Source organism: Pituophis catenifer, unplaced genomic scaffold, assembly GCF_029215685.1.
Source record: "Pituophis catenifer annectens isolate HBS135680 unplaced genomic scaffold, rPitCat1.0.hap2 SCAF_1, whole genome shotgun sequence".
Classification (NCBI taxonomy): Eukaryota; Metazoa; Chordata; class Lepidosauria; order Squamata; family Colubridae; genus Pituophis; species Pituophis catenifer.
Window position 1 is genome coordinate 251,895,784 of NW_027256881.1, and position 19,933 is coordinate 251,915,716.

The 19,933-nt window shown below is 37.3% G+C and overlaps 1 protein-coding gene across 1 annotated transcript in view; it reads right to left on the minus strand.

Annotated features, from left to right (window-relative positions):
- The window catches only part of INSC (INSC spindle orientation adaptor protein), an 88,991-nt gene that overhangs the window by 60,944 nt on the left and 8,114 nt on the right, over positions 1-19,933 (minus strand). The window contains exons 2-5 of the mRNA XM_070935164.1: positions 10,552-10,620; positions 4,976-5,321; positions 2,683-2,735; positions 2,106-2,229 (exon numbers count right to left, since the gene is read on the minus strand). Of these exons, the coding sequence (XP_070791265.1) occupies positions 2,106-2,229; positions 2,683-2,735; positions 4,976-5,321; positions 10,552-10,620 (592 nt within the window). The remainder of the gene's footprint in view (positions 1-2,105; positions 2,230-2,682; positions 2,736-4,975; positions 5,322-10,551; positions 10,621-19,933) is intronic.

Genomic DNA, 19,933 nt, shown 5'->3' on the forward strand with positions numbered 1-19,933 from the left:
GCTCTTAGGGTATTTAGAGAGCGAATCAGACCGACATTCCAACTGGAAAGAAGAATATTGCTGTTCTTCAAATACTATATTCAGAGTACTACCTTTCATAGAGAAGCAACTTTATCAGGACACAAAAGTATCTGAAAAGGCATGGAGTATATTCCAGAATTCAAAATATTTGGATAATGTCAAAGGTATTTACTGTATCATTAAATATTCCTTAGCTTTGTAAATGTGCCAGACCCATTACATATGTCTATTGAAGCGAATCTTTATTTCTTTTTTCTTCTCTCATCCTTCCTTCTCCCCCAATATTCCAAGGCTTTTCACCATTGGTGTTCTTAGTAATCATTAGGTTAGCTTCTCAGGACACAGGATAACTGGCACTTTTCTACCTTAACCAAAGCTGTTTTTTATTTTCCTGCTCTAGCCCCAGACTGTGAAACTGGAAAATTGCTAGCTCCTTTGGGGTGGGAAAAGAGAAGAAAACATTCTCCTTTTTCTGTGTTGTACTCCCTTCTTCTCTATGAGGCACCCTCAGTGGTGAAATTCAATTTTTTTTACTACCGGTTCTGTGGGCGTGGCTTGGTGGGCGTGGTATGGCTTGGTGGGCATGGCAGGGGAAGGATACTGCAAAATCTCCATTCCCACCCCATTCTGGGGTCAGCCAGAGGTGGTATTTGCCGGTTCTCTGAACTACTCAAAATTTCCGCTACCGCTACAGGTTGTCCAGAACCTGTCAGAACCTGCTGGATTTCACCCCTTGGGCACCAGTGGTGGATTGCCCCTGCTTCAGATCAGTTCGCAAGAACCAGTAGTAAAACCAATGGGAGGCTCCGCCCACTGACCTGGACATCATCATAGGCGATCTGCGCGCGCGGGCATGATGCAAACCGGTAGTAAAAATAAGTAGAACCCACCCCTGCTGGGCACCCCTTATTAGAAAATATTGCTGAGCTTCCTGATCCTCTATGGTTCCCCATCAATGCTGTCTGTACTGGTTCCCAAGACAATTCAGTCCCTGGGATATTTCAAAGAACAGTTTGGGATAAAACTACTTGTTGCCTCACTATCTTATAACTTTGGATTTCTTGCTTCTTTCGTGCCTTCTTCTAACAGCCTTTTCTTTCCCCTCTCCCAACTCTCACCATTTTTTCTAGCCAGCCATTACTATTATGCCTTTTGAGTCTCAAGTGTCAATAACTCCTATAGGTAATCAGGTCCCTCCTTTTTCTATCTACCTGCAGAATGTGTAAGACCTGAAGAAGAGACCTTTGTGGCCCCAACCATACTCCAACAAAGTCAGAACAAAAAGAAGGGGGGAGCAAATCATTTCGGAATTGTTTAGCATGTGAGGAGTGAGCAAACCTCACTCCTTACTGATTATCTGTTACCTAGTTTGGATAATGAAACATTCGCACACACACAAAAACACAACCAAGCTCAGAGAGCACCAAGGACCCCTCATTTCAACCCTGAGTTACAAATATTCTCCTCTAAGAGCTATGGTGGTGAGTGATTAGGATGCAGTATTGCAAGTTGACTATGCCCACAGCCAGGAGTTCGATCCTCACCAGCTCAAGGTTGACTCGGCTTTCCATCCTTCCAAAGGTAAAATGAGGAGACAGATTGTTGGGGGCAATATGCTGACATTCCACTTAGAGAGTGCTGCAAATCATTATGAAGCGGTATATACGTCTAAGTGCTATTGCTAAGTGCTATTATTATTCAGAATTGTTGCCAAGAAAACAGCATGGCTGTATTCCTATTGTCACTAGGAGTTAACCTGGATGGAAAGGAGATTTTACTTTTATGTGACAGTTTAAGTAAAACATTTTCTGTGCTCCTGTATTTACCCTAACATTTGACTTACAGAACAGTTTTCTATCGACACTGTAGAGTAGGCTTGGGTTAGGAAGACAAGCATGGCATGATTGAGATTAATGCACCAGAATGTTTATATTCCCAGTCTTAATGTTCTCCTAGTATGAAAGATATTAGATACATCTCTAGAGACAACAAAGTACTTCAGGGTATCTTAAGAGATATAAACAGATATAAAAAGAAGTACTGCCAAAATATGTTTTTACTACCGAAAAGAAAAAATTACTAACCTTTATTTCATGTGTTAGAGCTAGTTCTATCAGTTGGGAAAAATATTGTGCCACTGTGGTTAGCGCATCATTAATACAAGATTTCATTGATTTTAATATTTGTTCATCTTCAATCTGTATGCACCTAGAAGGAAAAGTTTAAAACAAGATGCCAAAGTGTCAGTCCAGTAGCACTGTAATTTATAATCCAAGATCTATTCAAGATGCAACACCAAATAGCAGCTCTATAGCATCAATATAAAGGTAAATTAAAATTCATAATTAATATGATTGCCTCAGTTTGTGAATCACCGATATATCAATCTATAACCTAGGGATTTCCCATTCTTTTCTATTAAATAGATATTATTTCTGCAAAATAGATATTGACTCCCTACCACAACATTAGCTATTAATCCAAAGAGAAGACTTATGTTAATTAGACCTGGTAGAAGTCAGGTTTCTCTGTAAGTGGAAGAGGCCTATTGGTTTCAAATCTATCATAATGTTATAGCTTCTCGACGCATTAAGGATGTCCACAATTTTTAATATAGGTTTGCTAAGGTAAAGTACAAGAATCAATAATGTTTAATATTACCTTTCAGTAACTGTTGTAAGTTCTGAGCATTTTTCCACTAGCATTTTTTCATACTGCAAAAGATAGGAATAGAAATGCATTAACTTATTTGAAAAAGAATCAAAGTATGAGCTTTATTTTCAGATACACATGATTAACTCAACCCCAGTTCATGATAGTAACATGAATAAGCAAAATATAAATCTTAAAAAATACGGCCAATGGCAGGATGAGCTGATAATGGGGGATCGGCCTTTTATTCTGGGAGGATGGGATGGGTGATATCAAAGGCTCTGAAGAAACATAAATGCCCTCCAGGTTCATTCTATGTAGAGTTCTATTTTTCCCTTCCCTTTTGATATCAAATAACAATGAGGATGAACTATGTGGGCTGTCTTTCATTCTCCCACATCTAACCCTGTTTTAGGATATTGACTAAGGTGAGGATGAAGGGGGGATTAACTTGTTTGTGATCTCTAAAATCAAAGTTCCAATATTCAGAAGCATCAATTGCATCTAGAAATTACACCTATATGGAACTGAGAAGGGGGATTTCTCTCTCTCTCTCTCTCTCTCTCTCTCTCTCTCTCTCTCTCTCTCTCTTTCTTTTTCTTGTTTCTTTTTTTTTTTTTTTGCAGGTAGTTAGAGATTATTACCTGATTTAGCAATCAGGTAATAATCAATGACCTGATTGCTAAATTCATGAAATACCCATTCTTCTGAAAAGTACTCAGAGCAGCTAATTAAAATGAACAAAACCAAAATTCCATTAAAAACAAGATTTAAGATACTCATTTGAAATCCAGAATAGTTTCCAGGCTGATGTTCTGGATCACAGTCAGCACCCACAACTCCTCTGTCGGTATTAGAATCACATTGCTATGTAAATACAAGATGCTATTGTTTCTAGTATTCCTGATATCCATACTGCTCATAAACATATAGGAGCGTGATCTGGATTGGGATCACAGCTAATCCTTTTCCAAGTCCTCATATTTCTTTTTTAAAAAATCACACACTCAGTGGCCTGCACTTTTTCATTCTGAAATTCTATTGAGTGATCTTATTGAAATGAGCAGGTAAGTGGAAAGATAGCAAAGGCCGAATTAGGGTTTCCTGTTCTTATATTTGGCAATCTTACTTTAGAACATAAAGGATTAGCAACCATCCTTTGAAGGAAGGATGAAAAGTAGGATGTGTTATAGCAGAATAACACATTTTATATATTGCAAAGTTTGCATCCAGAGTTAAAGCAAAAAGGAATTGTAGCATAAAGAGGAGGGCCATAGACCCAATATGAAAGACTATGACAGTGATGGCTAACCTTTTTGCCATCGTGTGCCAAAAGCGGGGGGAATGTGTGTGCCCACCCACACCCATAATTCTATGCACCCCGCCCCCCATGCATACACACGTGAGTCCCTGCACTCCCCCTGCTTTTGGCACATGATGGCATGGTGAGCCCGTTTTTTGCCCTTCCCAGGCTCCAGAGGCTTTCTAGGAAGTTGGCAAACGGGCCATTTCCGGCCTCTGGAAGGCCTCCAGGTGGGTGTCCTAGAAAGCCTCTGGAGACTGGGGAGAGAGAAAACCGGGCCTTTCCAACATACCCCAGGCCCTCTGGAGGCAGGAAACAGCCTGTTTCCCCACTTCCGCTGGGTCCAGAAGGCTCAAAAATCAGCTGGCCAGTGTGCGCATGCACGCTGGAGCTGAGCGCGCGTGCCCACTGGTATGGCTCTGCCTGCCACCTGAAACACGCATGCCATAGGTTCACCATCACAGGACTATGATTTACATATAGAAAATCCCAGATTTATTTCTTGGCATCTCCATCTGAATGGTTCAAGGAACAGATTATGATAAAGTCCTTTGAACCAAGTTCCCGATAAGTAGATGCCAATCAAAGCATGCAAACTGAGCTAGCTTTTTAAAAAAATTCTAATTTGATTTCATTTCTAAGACCTCACCCTCACCAACTTACTCTGAGTGACTTAGAAGAAGATTAAGGTCATCGGTATAAGGAAAGAACTCAAAATTCTCTAGCAATAAAAGTACCATGCCAGACACAAACTGCAATAATTATTATGTTCATAGAATCTGGCTTGGTACAAAGGCTGCTTCAGAAGCTTCCTATCAAAATAATGGTTCTGACATTATTATATATTGTATATTATGCACCCACATAAACACCGACACATTCTTTCCAGTTCCATGGAGTTCTTGACTTCCTTGTTTTTAAAATTAGGGGTTTTTTTATGTTTAGCTAGACTGTTAAGTAATAGTTTCATAACACTACTAGTTCCTACATTGACTTTACCTGGTGCATTTCTTCCCAAGAACTCCTTGTGAGTATATTATATTCATTGATCATTGATCGGACATGACAATTGACTCGTACTGTCATGCTGTGCACCCTCTGCCATCTATTCTTCTCTAGTTTTTGAACAATCCTGGTCAGCTCAGTACTTATAATCCAAGCTCTTTTCAGCAACAACTGCAAGTTGTCACAGGCACCGTGTTGTGATGAAATAGGAAATTCACTGTGCGCATCTTCTTCTAGACTGATTGGCTTAGACTGAAGAATACACATGCATTCACTATCTGTCATGAGCTTCAAGTCTTCCATCCAGCGTTGGACTGAGTCCATCTGAATTAAATGCATACTAAAAGGGAAAAGAAAGAAAATAAAAACTTTTAGCAAAATAATATTTAACAAATAATATTTGGCCAATTATATTTCTGTTATACTGTATTTGAGGGAAAGAGTCGCAGTCTACTGTATTTGTGTTTCAGCTAAGACATCTGGTTACCTACTGATAGAAATAAATTAGGTGGATATTTGGTACAATCTATTCCATCAATAATTATGAAAGCATGTGCAGAAAGCCTTGAGTGGATTTTCATATGCATAAATACAGGACATAAATACAGTAGTGAGTAGTGAGTCCCCAAATGTTTGAGGACTCTTCTATTCAATTTGCTGAACAGAAGCGACTATATATATTATAATGAGTTAACATGTAGAGTTTTTCTTTCTTATTCTATTTTTGTTTGTATTCATTTTCACTCTTTAACTTTCAGTAAAATTATATTTACAATATAATCCTTCATTTCTGCTTCACCGTAGTGTCTACCCTCATCTGTCACTACCCCAGAGTAATAGGAATGGAGCCACTAGATTTTGAAATCCTGATAACCTATTTTAAGGAAAAAAGGCTATTCTCTTATCTTTCAACATAAAGCTTAAGATAAACAAATAACAAAAAGTTGTATTTCTGCCCAGCTAATCTACTGATTTACTTAGAGCAGCACAGAAAATTGAATTCAGCCATAGTCCAGTTTATTATTAGCTAACATGATTAAAGGTCATTTAATGCTGTGATTCTGTAAACTGACTGAAGACATTAGTCATGTTACTGGGAGGGAGGGAGGTAATAATTTTGCAAGACCATTTCTTCCCCTGCTAAAAAAAAAGGCAGCTGTTGAAATATTTCTTGTATGCTGCTATGAAATGCAAGGAATGAAATGATTATAAATGGAAATTAGGATTTTTTTTTCCAGTTTGGAGATGGTGAAACTATCTGCTAAAAAAAGAATTAGACTTTTGCTGAACTATAACCACATATGACATGGCAGATGAATATAGCGTGCAATAAATTCTATGGAAATAATTTGACATTTGTCTGAATCAAATGAGACAATGTGATAAAAAGCATCCACAAAATTCCTATTTCTTTCCCCCCCACCCCCCCACCCCCAGCATATTCTAAGTAGCCCCTGCTAAAACACAAATGCTACTCCTTAATTGGGAAATTGATTCCCCTCTCCCAGGGATTTTCAAAGCAGAATCTCTTCCAGAATTTATTCTCATCAAACAAATATCAAATCTTTCACCAGCAGGGGGAACTCTATGGAGTGACATCCTTTCCTTCCTCCCGGGATATTAAATAAGGAGGGAAAATACCTCCCCGGTTATAATCTTTTTACAGCTTTAACTTATATCACTAGGAAATGGTATACAGATATAGTATGGATCATATAACAAAGGTAGAATGATATCATCAGATGGTGTGAAGCTATTGATCTCAAGGGGATGATTCCCTCAGTATCTTGTTTAAACAATCCCATTCTCCCTTATCCCTTGGCAAATACCCTCACTGTAATTTACCTTGACATAAAGATTAATATAGTAGTTCAACCAACACTGGAAGTTTTTAAGAAGAGATTGGATAACCATTTGTCTGAAATTGTATAGCGTTTCCTGCCTGAGCAGAGGGTTGGACTAGAAGACCTCCAAGGTCCCTTCCAACTGTTATTCTCTCCCTCTCTTCCAGGCTCCATCCTTTTAGGTAGATCTCCAGTCGGCTTCTCTCAGCTTCTCTTCCTCCTGGCCCTTCATGGTTCATTCCCAGCCAAATCCTCTGGCCAATTCTCTCAGAAGTGAAATTTCCAACCTCTTAGATTCTACCTGACCTGAACAGGCTACCAATGGTCCAGAATCCTTTGCAGGAGGTTTTGTGCCTTTTCTCTTTACCTTTTCCTCAGGAGTGGTCTTTCTGCCAACGGAACCTCTTGCCTTACTGCATCCAAACCTCTTTCTCCTTTTTCTGTCTCCCTTGCCACACCCATAGTTGGAGCCTTATGACCTAGTACTTTGTCTCCTCCCTGAGCTACCTTTGTTTTGCTCAATTCAGTCCCCCACTATCTTTAGGGACCAGTTAAACTATAACCAGAAGGAAACAGGTCTTCAATCTCTGTCCTCAAATTCTGTTTCTCTATTTACTTGTCATCGCCATAGACCCCATTTTCTTCATCCTTCAGTTTAACTAGTCTGTTTTTTTAATCCTTTCCTACCCTGCACAGACTACACAGCAACCAAAGATTGTACATGCAATTTTCTTAATTACTGTATAGCTTTTATAACACTCTTGAAAAGGTTGACCTCTATTCTTGCCCTGTCAAGATATTGGTGGGTTTGCTTTACTTTTATAAAATGCTCTTGTTTAGCCTCCAAATGGGTTGACCTACCAATAGCAAACTGGTAGTGCCGGGATTTGAATCCCATTATTGATGCACATAATATATTTGAATCCAGACCTGGTGATGGAAAGGCTCATCAGCCTGACCTCACTACCAGGGAAGATTCTGGAAAAGATAATCAAACAACGAATCACCGAACACCTAGAAGCAAACCAAATAATAACCAAAAGCCAACATGGGTTTGTCAAAAACAAATCATACCAGACTAATCTTATTGCATTCTTTGACAAAGTGACAAAAGAGGAATGCTGTCGATATAATTTACTTGGACTTTAGTAAAGCATTTGATAAAGTAGACCATAACCTACTATTAGATAAAGTAGAAAAATGTGGGTTAGACAGCATCACCACCAGATGGATTCGTAACTGGCTGGCAGATGACACCAAGCTGGCAGGAATAGCCAACATTCCAGAAGATAGGCTCAAGATACATTTAGATATGAGCCAGCAGTGTGCAGCAGCTGCCAAAAAAGCCAACACAGTTCTGGGCTGCATAAACAAGGGATAGAATCAAGATCACATGAAGTGTTAATACCAATTTATAATGCCTTGGTAAGGCCACACTTGGAATATTGCATTCAGTTTTGGTCGCCACGATGTAAAAAAGATGTTGAGACTCTAGAAAGAGTGCAGAGAAAAGCAACAAAGATGATTAGGGGACTGGACGGTAAAACATATAAAGAACAGTTGCAGGAACTAGGTATGTCTAGTTTAATGAAAAGATGGACTAGGGGAGACGCGATAGCAGTTTTCCAATATCTCAGGGGCTGCCACAGAGAAGAGGGAGTCAAACTATTCTTCAAAGCACCTGAGGGTAGAACAAGAAGCAATGGGTGGAAACTGATCAAGGAGAGAAGCAATTTAGAACTAAGGAGAAATTTCCTGACAGTTAGAACAATTAATCAGTGGAACAACTTCCTGCAGAAGTTGTGAATGCCCCAACACTGGACATTTTTAAGAAGATGTTGGATAACCATTTGTCTGAAGTGGTGTAGGGTTTCCTGCCTGGGCAGGGGGTTGGACTAGAAGACCTCCAAGGTCCTTTCCAACTCTGTTATTCTATTCTATTCTATTCTATTCTATTCTATTCTATTCTATTCTATTCTATTCTATTCTATTCTATTCTATTCTATTCTATTCTACTCTACTCTACTCTACTCTACTCTACTCTATTCTATGTCTGCTGAGGCAACAAGATACAATAGAGCTTTAGCTGGAAGAAGCTGATGGACAGTCATATTTCCTAAATCATACAATCCCAATAACTCGTCTTATTGAATCCCCAGAGCAGATTTGAACAAGGGCCTACAAGGGGAAAGGTGTTGATGAATATTGCCTTCCCAGTTCCTCTAACTGGTTAGTATTTCACCCACATCTGGCTTGAATTTTGGATGTGTGTTTGTGTAAGAGAGGGAGGAAGAACACAGATGCCCAAAATAAAGGCTGAAATTCACAAGTAAACTTATATTTCCCATGTATAATACAACTGACCTAGGTGTAATTCATACTTCCAGTTTGAATCTTAAGCACTTTTAGAATTCTGCTATTTAGAGCACACACCATTAAAAAAAAATCTCATTTCTTTAAAAAAAGCTACAAGTTCATAGCTTAAGGCCTAACTATATTTTATATTACTTCCTTAAAATTAAAATCAATATGTGAACTAGCAATCAGAAAGCTTACAAGGGTAGAATAGCTATGATTGTTAGTAGTGTTATGCTGGCAATCATTCTGAGCCCAATCTGACAGCAGTAAAAAGAGCACTGCCATTATTGTTCCCCTCAGTAGTGCTCTGGACTGAGAACCTAATTAGGTTTCATTACGCAAAGCTGAAAGTATTTAAAAATAGCATGGGAAGAAAGAGAGGGGGGACAGGGAGAGGGAGAGGGAGTGGGAGACAGAGGGGGAGAGAGAAGGAAGGAAAGAACAAAGGAAGGAGGGAGAGAGAAAGAAAGAAAGATGGAGATGAAGATGAAGATGAAGATGAAGATGAAGATGAAGATGAAGATGAAGAGAAAGAAAGAAAGAAAGAAAGAAAGAAAGAAAGAAAGAAAGAAAGAAAGAAAGAAAGAAAGAAAGAAAGAAAGAAAGAAAGAAAGGGATTTAATCTTCATACAAAATATTGCTGGTACATTATTGATGGATTTGCACCTTAAATTTTAAAAATTGATCGTGATTTTCTTGTCATTTTACATGACCACATCATATGAGGGAGTGAATTGTCACATTTTTTATCTGTCCAATATAGAAAAGCTGATGTCCATCCTTTCAAATGCATTCTTTGGAGAGTCGAATACACCATAAATACAACTTTTGATGAACCAACTTTAACTTGGTTAACCTGAGATCTTCAAATATAGGAAGTGTACATTTTAATAATAAAACAATGTAATAACAACAACAACAATAACAAAGCCCTGCATGGATAGCACTTGAAAAACATTGAAGGAAAGTGTGATAACAACTTGACATGGGCATGGCTTAAGAGAGGAACCATCAAGAAAGAAACAAAAGGTTTAAAACTTGCTGCTCAAGAACAAGCACTACAAACTAATGCCATGAAAGCGAAGATACAAAAATCCACTGACAATCCAAACTGCCGACTTTGCAACGACAAAGTTGAAACTGTTTCGCACTTAATATGTGAGTGCAGCAAAATTGCGCAAACTGATTACAAAGCTAGACATGATTGAGTTGCTAAATTAGTCCACTGCTCATTATGAAAAAAATACGATATACCTGTATCCGAAAAGTCATGGGAGCACAAAGTGGAAAAAGTTATCAAAAATGAGACAGTGAAGATCTTGTGGGACTTTCGAATACAGACAGATTGTCATTTAGAACATAACACACCAGATATCACGGTTGTTGAGGGCCGAAGCATACAGATTATTCATATCACTATACCAGGAGATGCCAAAGCTGAAGAAAAAGAATTGGAAAAAATCATGAAATATCACGACCTGGCCATCAAAACTACACAGCTATGGATGTAACAGTGATACCCATTGTCATCGGGGCACTTGGTACCATGTCCAAGAAGTTTACAAAGCACATCAAGAAATTGCAGCTTCCTGCAATAACACCAGCAGAATTGCAAAAAACTGCGCTACTCAGAACATCATATATTTTAAGAAGATACTTGGTTGATACCTAGGACGCTGGCAACCCGTATCAACCATTAGCACCAGTCAATCGTATTTGTGACACATTTTTAAATGTTCAGTTGACTGAATTTCATGTTTAATGAATAAAAGAGATGATGATGATGATGATGATGATGATGATGATGATGATGATGATGATAATAATAATAATAATAATAATAATAATAATAATAATAATAATAATAATAATAAAATATTCATATTGAATCTTCCCTTTCATTTATAACAAAGCTGATATTTTGAAGTAAGTTTGATTTGGATGTAATTCCAAAGTGCATATCAGCAAGAATATGTTCAGTTTCCATTGATAGATGCCGAGATACATTTAAAATATAACTTCAGATCCATATGTATTATGCTGTAGAACAGTCTTTAAAAATCGAACATTTCTATTGTATGCCAAGCAATTCATTCCAAAACATTTTAGTTCACAAAGTAAATTATATGTCTAAACAAAGGCAGTCACATTTTCTAGTTGAATTAAAGTATTATTGCATTAGGCTGTAAAGAGTTCATATGTATTATCCTTCCGTAATGATTTAGATTACCACTCTGAAGATAAAAATATAAATATATTTTAAAATATATAGCATGAAATTCAAATTAAGGTAAAGAGATGGATTGAAATAAATTATCTAAAGGTTTCTTTCATTTAAATATGAGGAGACTACTAGACCAATTTTCAAGTTGTTCAATTTAAGAATATAATGCAATTTATTTATTTTAAAAATAGCTATAGTTTTAAAGCAAAGATAAAACTGGTAGGTCTTAAACCCAATTTTAGGTTTCCACCTTTAATCTAGTTATATCACATGAAAGTATGATATATGTATATAATAGTTGGACTGCTGAAAACATCATAACCTATTATCTTATTAATTAAGCCTGAACTTTTCATTAAAGACAGCAGCACTAAATTGGGTTATGAGTAATGGCTCAGTTTTAACTGGTGTTTAGTTTATGCCTTAAATCACATAGACTGCAATGCTACATTGACTTTTCTGGGAGCAAAATTCAATGGAATTTACTGATTAAACACATAAAAAGTGCACAGTCAGGAAATAGGCAGATATATGAGGCAGTAATAATATCTTTTCTCCCTGATATAATGCTATTCCTTCCTCTAACTCTTATTCCCATTATTTTTAATGGATCGCTATCAGATCCTGCCAATTAAATGTGCACCGGCCAGCTAGTCTTCTGTTTACTGGCACGCATGCATGCGCGACAATCAGCTGGCTGGCTGATCTTTCGGTTTCTGGCACTGCCGCATTCGTGAAAGTCAGCTGATCGTCACACGCGCATGCGCACCAGTAACCAGAAAACTAGCTGGCCGATGCAGATGCGTGTGCCAGAAACCCAGAAGAGGAATGGGCGATGCCTTGCGTGCCAGGTGAAATGGCTCTGCGTGCCACTTCCGGCACGCGTGCCATAGGTTCGCCAACACAGCCCTATACTATTTCAGACAAATGGCTGTCCAGCCTCTTCTGATGGATGGTGCTGAATGGGAGGGAAAGAAAGACAATCTCCAATTGTTATCCTGAAATCAGCCCACATGACATATCTGGAATATATCTGGAATGTATACCATTTATCACATGGTGGGCCACTGACTTTTCAAAATCCTTTACAAGCTTCTTTCTTAACTGAGCTAGAGATGACATGGATAATCTGGTTTATGTACTTACACTGCTCCAAAATCTTGTTTTTAACAGACGTTTATCCCTTAGTCTACTATAATTCCCTTACAGTATTAATTTCCTTACATCAAGAGTTGAAAAGCTGGATCAAAGTTCAAATACAGCTAATGACATTTTCTCCATCTGATCTACTAGCAGTAAATTTACTCATGAGACAAAGGAATGAGTTTTTATTTTTTTTTTTTATTGCAAAAGTTTTACAATTACATTTTCACCCCTTTTTTCACCCCCCCACCACCCTCCCCAAACTTCCCCTCCTCCCTAACCCTCCCTAACCCTCCCCCCCCAGACTTCCCTATTACATACTCATAACTAATAACACTAATAAATAAACCTGAACCCATCCCTCCCCCTATATAATTTTTCCTCTTTGTCTCTTTACATTAAAATATTTCTAATACATTATTTTCAAATAAAAGCTATTTGATACTTTCTAGTTTGGTATTTGTTCTGAACATATTCTATCCACCTTTTCCATTCCCATTCATAAGTCTCTTGTGAACAATCTTTTAAATACGCTGAAATCTTCGCCATCTCTGCAAAACTGGCCATCTTCAAAGTCCATTCCTCGATAGTAGGCAAAGCTTCATTCTTCCAGTATTTACCTATCAACAATCTTGCTGCTGTTATCATATACAATATTAGTTTTATTTCACCCCGTGTAAAACCCTTAACTATACCCAATAAAAACAATTGTGGAGAAAATTGAATTTTTTTCTTCAAAACATTCTGCATGACCCACCAAATTTTTATCCAAAAAGCCTTAACTTTCCTACAGGTCCACCATACATGATAATACGTAGCATCCAAACATTCGCATCTCCAACATTTTGGCTGAACATTAGGGTACATACATGACAACTTTTTAGGATCTAAATGCCATCTATAAAACATTTTATAAAAATTTTCTCTCAGGTTTTGCGACTGTGTAAATTTAACATTCTGAACCCAAATTTTTTCCCAAGTTTCCAGCATCACTGGTTCTTCAAAATTCTGTGCCCACTTAATCATACAATCTTTAACTAATTCCGTTTCTGAATCTCTTTCTAACAAAACATTATAAAGCCTTTTAATATGCATTGGACCTTTCTCTCTTATATGTCTAACCAATTCTTCCTCATGCAACATAATACCAGTTTTTTGGTCCTCTTTCCATCTCATTTGTAATTGATTATATTGTAACCAGGTTAAATTAATCCCTTCGTCCAACAGTGTCTGCAATGTCTTCAGCTGCCATCTGCCCGCATCTGTAAAAAGAACCTCTTTATATAAAAACCCCCCGAGTGACATTATATTTGTATTCCACAAGGTATGACCAAGATCCAGCCATAGCGGTATTTTATAATCCCATTTGAGTCGGTGCTTCTTCCAAACTTTCATCAAGGAGTCTCTAAGTATATGACTTTTAAATACTTTATCCACTTTATTTTCATAGAATAAGTAAGCATGCCATCCAAATTCAAGATCAAAACTTTCTGCATTCAATATTCCAGCCTTTTTATTTCCAAACCAGTCACTTGTTAAAGTTAAAGCTGCTGCATCATAATATAACTGTAGGTTTGGGAGTTTAAGGCCTCCTCTTTCTGGAACATCTTGCATAATTTTCAATTTCACTCTCGGCTTTTTCTCGTTCCAGACAAACTTATTCACACCAGACTGCCAGACTTTCAGTTGTTTGTCACTTTTAAGCACCGGAATCATTTGGAACAAAAACAGAAATCTTGGCAAAATATTCATCTTAACTGCTGCTATTCTTCCAAGTAAAGACAGTTGCAGCTTTTTCCAAGTCTCCATGTCTTTCTGAACCTCTCGCCACAACACCTCATAATTATTTTGAAACAATTTCATATTTGATTCTGCAACCTGAATTCCAAGATATTTTACCTTAGGTACAATTTCAAAACCTGCCCTCCTTTCAAGCTCGTGTTTACGATCTTGTGTCATATTCTTAACTATCATTTTAGTCTTTTTTGAGTTCAGTTTAAAACCTGAAACTCTACCATAGTCTTGTATAATGTCGTTCATCAGGATTATTGATTCCATTGGTTGTGATAGGGTAACAACCAGATCATCTGCAAATGCCTTTATTCTATAATCCTCTTGCCTTATCACTATACCTTTCAAAATTTTTGAGTCCCGTATTGTATTTAGCAAGACTTCCAATGTTAATATAAATAAAAGTGGGGACAACGGACATCCCTGTCTTGTTCCTTTTTCAATTTTAAACTCTGTCGTCAAACTTCCATTAATAATAATCTGTGCTTTTTGCTCTTGATAAATTGCTGAGATCGACTGTATAAATTGGTCCCCAAAGCCCATCTTTTTTAAAGTCTTTAGTAGAAAGTTCCAATCCACTCTATCAAAGGCTTTCTCCGCATCCAAAAAAACCAGCACTGCAGAAATCTGTTTATTCTTATCAAGATATTCCAATAAGTCTATTACTTGCCTTACATTATCCTTCATATATCTGCCCTCAATAAATCCCGCTTGGTCCTCATGAATTACTTTTTGGATTACTGGCATCAACCTGTTGGCTAATACCTTCGCATAAATTTTATAGTCTGTGTTCAAAAGAGATATTGGTCTGTAGTTCTCTGGTTTTTTAGGACCAACTTGTTCCTTTGGTATCAGAGATATATAAGCAGTTGTCCAAGATGGGGGTATTTTACCCCCTTGTTGAATATTGCAAAATAAGTCTCTAAGTTGTTCCACCATTTCAGCTTGTAAAGTTTTGTAATACACTGCAGTCAAACCATCCGTGCCAGGAGCTTTGGCTGTTTTTAGCTGCTTAATTGCTGCTATTATCTCCTCCTCTGTTATAGGATAATTCATTCTTTCCTTTTGTTGATCAGTAATTTTTGTAACTCTCTTATCCTTTAAATATTTTTCTATAAGTCCATTCTGCACCTCTTCTTTGGCATATAATTTAGTATAATAATCCACAAAAGCTTCTTTAATTAATTTTTGTTGAAAAATTTCTTTCCCTCCAATGTTAATACTATCAATAGTCCGTATACTTTGTTTTTTCCTCAGTGTGTAAGCCAACCATCTGCCCGGTTTATTGGCATTGCAAAATGTATTATGCTTCGCGTATTGTAAACTTGTTGCAACTTGTTCCGCCATAAGCATTTGAAATTGGTCTTTCAAAAGTTTTATAGCACTTCGTATTCTTTCATCTGTTGGGTTTTTAATAAGTAATTGTTCCTTATTCTTTATTTCCATTTCCAACTCAGATCTTTTCTTTTGTCAGAACAGTCTATGTTTAGAATTCATGTAGATAAGTACCCCTCTCATATAAGCTTTACTAGCGTCCCAAACAATTTCAATTGGGGTACCTTTATTCAAATTTATCTCAAAAAATTCTTTCAAATGCTTTTTAAGTTCTATTGTATTTTTTTCATATCTAAACAAATTCTCATTTAATCTCCAAGAACGTCTCTCAACCTTATCCATCTCAATTTCTATCCATACAGGGCTATGGTCAGTCAAAGTTCTTGGAAAAATCTTTGTTCTTTTTGTCTTAATAAGTAGATCATTTGACAACAGGATAAAATCAATCCTAGAAAAGGATCTATGTCTATCGGAAAAGAAAGTGTAATCCAATTCATTTGGATTATGTATTCTCCAAACATCTTTTAGTTCCATATCTTCTTTCAAATCAAAAAAAGTCTGCGGTAGTCTAATTCTAGACTTTGCCAAGCTCTTTTTGTCTAATTTAGAATCAATTACTCCATTCCAATCTCCCATAAATAAAATAGATCTATAGTCCCATTGCACTATTTTAGTATGTAACATCTTGTAAAAACAATCCTGTTGTTGGTTGGGAGCATAAATTCCAATCAAAAGAATTTGACCATTTGCTGTAAGCAATTCAATTGCTACAAACCTACCATCTTGATCTACTTCTATAACTTTTGCTGTTAATTTTTTATTAACATAAATAACCACACCATTCTTTTTCTGCGAAGTTGAAGATATATAATGTACTCCTAATTTTGAATTTATCAGATATTTCTGATCTTGAGTTGTAATATGCGTTTCTTGTAAACATATTATATCATTATTAAATTGTTTCAAATATGTAAATAGTTTCTTCCTTTTCTGTGCTGAATTCAACCCATTAACATTCCAAGATAAACACTTAAGGGTCGTCGGCCTGTTTCTGGAGCGCAGAGCAAAATATTTGAAGTTCATCCAAGAGCTTCGATCTTGCTCCTCCCATAGCTCCACTCTCTTGTGGGGTACTCTTTGCTGCCTTCTTGTCTTGTCTTTCCTGTTGTTGTTGTTGCTTTTGTTTAAGTAATTTGGATTGAGCTCTAGTTATACGTTGATCTTTAACTTCAGTCAACTGAATCAAATCCAAAATTGGAGAAGAATCCAGCAAGGGCTCACTCAGAAAACCTCCTTCTGCACCTTGCACATTTTCTAATTCCTGCTTAGGCTGTTCTTCCAATTGCCTCTCTTCACTCTCCTTAATCTCCAAAACTGTAGATGTACGTGGAGATGGTGTTCTTTCCTTAAGAATAGTACTATAAAAATGTTGTGCCTTCTCCACAGTATTCAATCGATATCCTTCTCCCTTATATCTAAAAATTATCCCAGCTGGCGCGTCCCACCGGAAGGGTATCTGTAAGTCTTTCAATTCCTTAACAAGAAAACCAAATTCTTTTCTAGCTTTCAGCATTTTAGGAGGTAATTCTTTAAAAATTACAAGTCGTGAGCCCCCCACTTGTACAGAGGTGTGAAAAGATTTTTGGAGGATTTCATTTCTAATTTCTCTCTCAGTAAAATATATGACCACATCTCTAGGCAGTTGTCTTTGTCTGGCCACCCAAGAGTTCACTCTGTAAATTTTATCTATTTTGTGAAATACCAGATCAGGGTTAACTTGTAAGATCTTAGCCAAGGCTTCAGAGCAAACTTGTCTCAAGTCCTGTCTCTCCTCCTCTCGAATTCCCCGAAGCCGTATGGCAAATTCCATCGCCCGGAATTGTATCATGACAATCTCATCTTCAATTCTCTGCATTTTATTATCAGCTTCTTCAATTTTATAGTCATTATCTTTCATCCTAACATTAACTTCTAATTTGAGTTCTTCAACTTTAAAATCAACTTTCCCAATAAAATTTGCCAGGCCAGACGCCACTTCTGATATTTTTTTGGTCACCATATTTTGATTCTGCTTCACCATATCTTTAACTTCATTAATTTCCTGCAGAAATTCCTCATGTGATTTTTGAAGTTTATGATCTATTTCCTGTTGAGATTCTTGAAATTTTTCATCCAAAGTTTTAGAAATAAAGTCTTTTAAATCTCCCACATCAATTTCTTTTTTCTGAGTTTGTAACTGTTGAGCAGGGGGAAGTTGCGTTTGATGTTTATGTGTGGGGGATCCCCCCCCTGATGCCTTCCCTTCCTGCTTCTTTGAAGCCATTGTGCCACGTAAGCTAATTTTTCTAAAGAGGGAAGTTCTTTTTCCTTTCCCTCTTCCACAAAAGCTTCTAAAAAAGTCCCCCAGATTTAATCAAGTGAAGCTGAAGTAAAACAAAGTCAAATTTTAGAAAAAGAAATTTTTTCTTTAGATAGAGCAACTTTGTAGCAGCTTTATAACTTTGTAACAAAGCAAGAAGGCTTCACAAATCCACTTTCATTAGCTCGTTAACTCAAATGCTGGGCGCCATTTTTTTTCAAATCACTTTCACTCACTCACTTTCTCTTTTAAATTAGAAAGTCAACAAAGCACTGATACTTGCAGTTTTCAAGTTTCTGGATTCAAGTTGATATTTCCGTTGATTGTTAAAATTAGTTCCTTTCGCTTTAAGAGTTTGCTGCTGCCGGCTTGTTCTGCTAATTAGCAGAAACGTCCCACGCCGCCCGGAGTTTCAGCAGGTTGGAAGGGAGCCACGCCTGTTTCCTCCCCAGAAACAGTTCCCTGGGGGGTTACAGGGGCTCAACCTGTACCCTGCTATCTCTTCTCCTTCAATCTTCAAGATTTTGGAGTTTTCGAGCCGCTCCTCGATCGCGGGGCGGCTCTACAGGCGGCGGGGCTGGCGGTCTTTAAAGAAACACCGCCGTCGCCGAGGCTCGCAAACCGGAAGTGAAAGGAATGAGTTTTTAAATGACTACATACAGTCCTTCACTTGGGATATGATCATTTTAGGAGGGAATTTTAAAAAGGCATTATATAATTATCTGTAATTACTATACATGCCTAGCCACCTAACCCTGAAATGTTTTCTTTTAATCAGAAGAAAGTAATGTTGCAGTCATCTATTCTGGATGCCAACTATCTCAAGTCAGCTGAGAACCTAATGCTGATCATGTTCATGTTGCTCGTTTACAGGTCATTTGAATATTTTGGTTGATAGAGTCCTGGATTTTTGCTTCAATTAGCTAGTGTTTTGTTTGCCTTTGTTTCTGCCTCTCCCTGCAAATCCTGTCTCTTATTCTTGGCTGCTCTTCCTTAAGAACCAAAGATGTTTCATTACTTAGTGCTAATGGGTTCTCCTTCTAGAGCTAAAAATGTATTATTTCCTGGTCAGCTACTGACCAGAGATAACAAGCACAGAACTCAAACTCTTTCTATAGGAATGCTGAGTGGGGAGGATTCTTCTCCTGAAGAAAAGAAAGAACAATTATTCCCAGTTTTTTTTCAGGAAGACAAGCAAACATTGAAAGATGCACTTGTTCAGGAAAAGAGAAATTATTGTGAAAGCCACACCTCCTGAAGCCACCTCATCACCAGGACCTCACTTTAAAAAAATTAGTTACAAATTTTGAACTTTGAGAGAAAGCAGTTTTTAAATGATAAATAAATACATAGCATTTGTTTAAAGAGGCTGAAATTAGTGTTTAGAACTACAGCTACAGTATAATATAAAACAGATAAATGTTAGTACATGTTAATCTAAAACATTAACAAGGGAAAAAGAATGAGTAGCATAAGACAGATTTTTCATCAAAGTAGAAAAATATTACAACTTGTTTAAAATGGAACCTAGAACCACGGTGGCGCAGTGGTTAGAGTGCAGTACTGCAGGCTACTTCTGCTGATCACCGGCTGCCAGCAGTTTGGCAGATCGAATCTCATCAGGCTCAAGGTTGACTCAGCCTTCCATCCTTCCGAGGTTGGTAAAATGAGGACCCAGATTGTTGGGGGCAATATGCTGACTCTGTAAACGGCTTAGAGAGGGCTGTTAAAGCACTATGAAGCAATATATACTATAAGTCTAAGTGTTATTGCTATTGCTATTTAGAGGCCTTATATATTTTCCTTCAAAAAAGGAATCCAGTTTATTGATAAATTCTCAGTGAATTTTAAACAGAATTAAAGTACTGCACTGGATTTCTATTAGTCATAAGCGCATA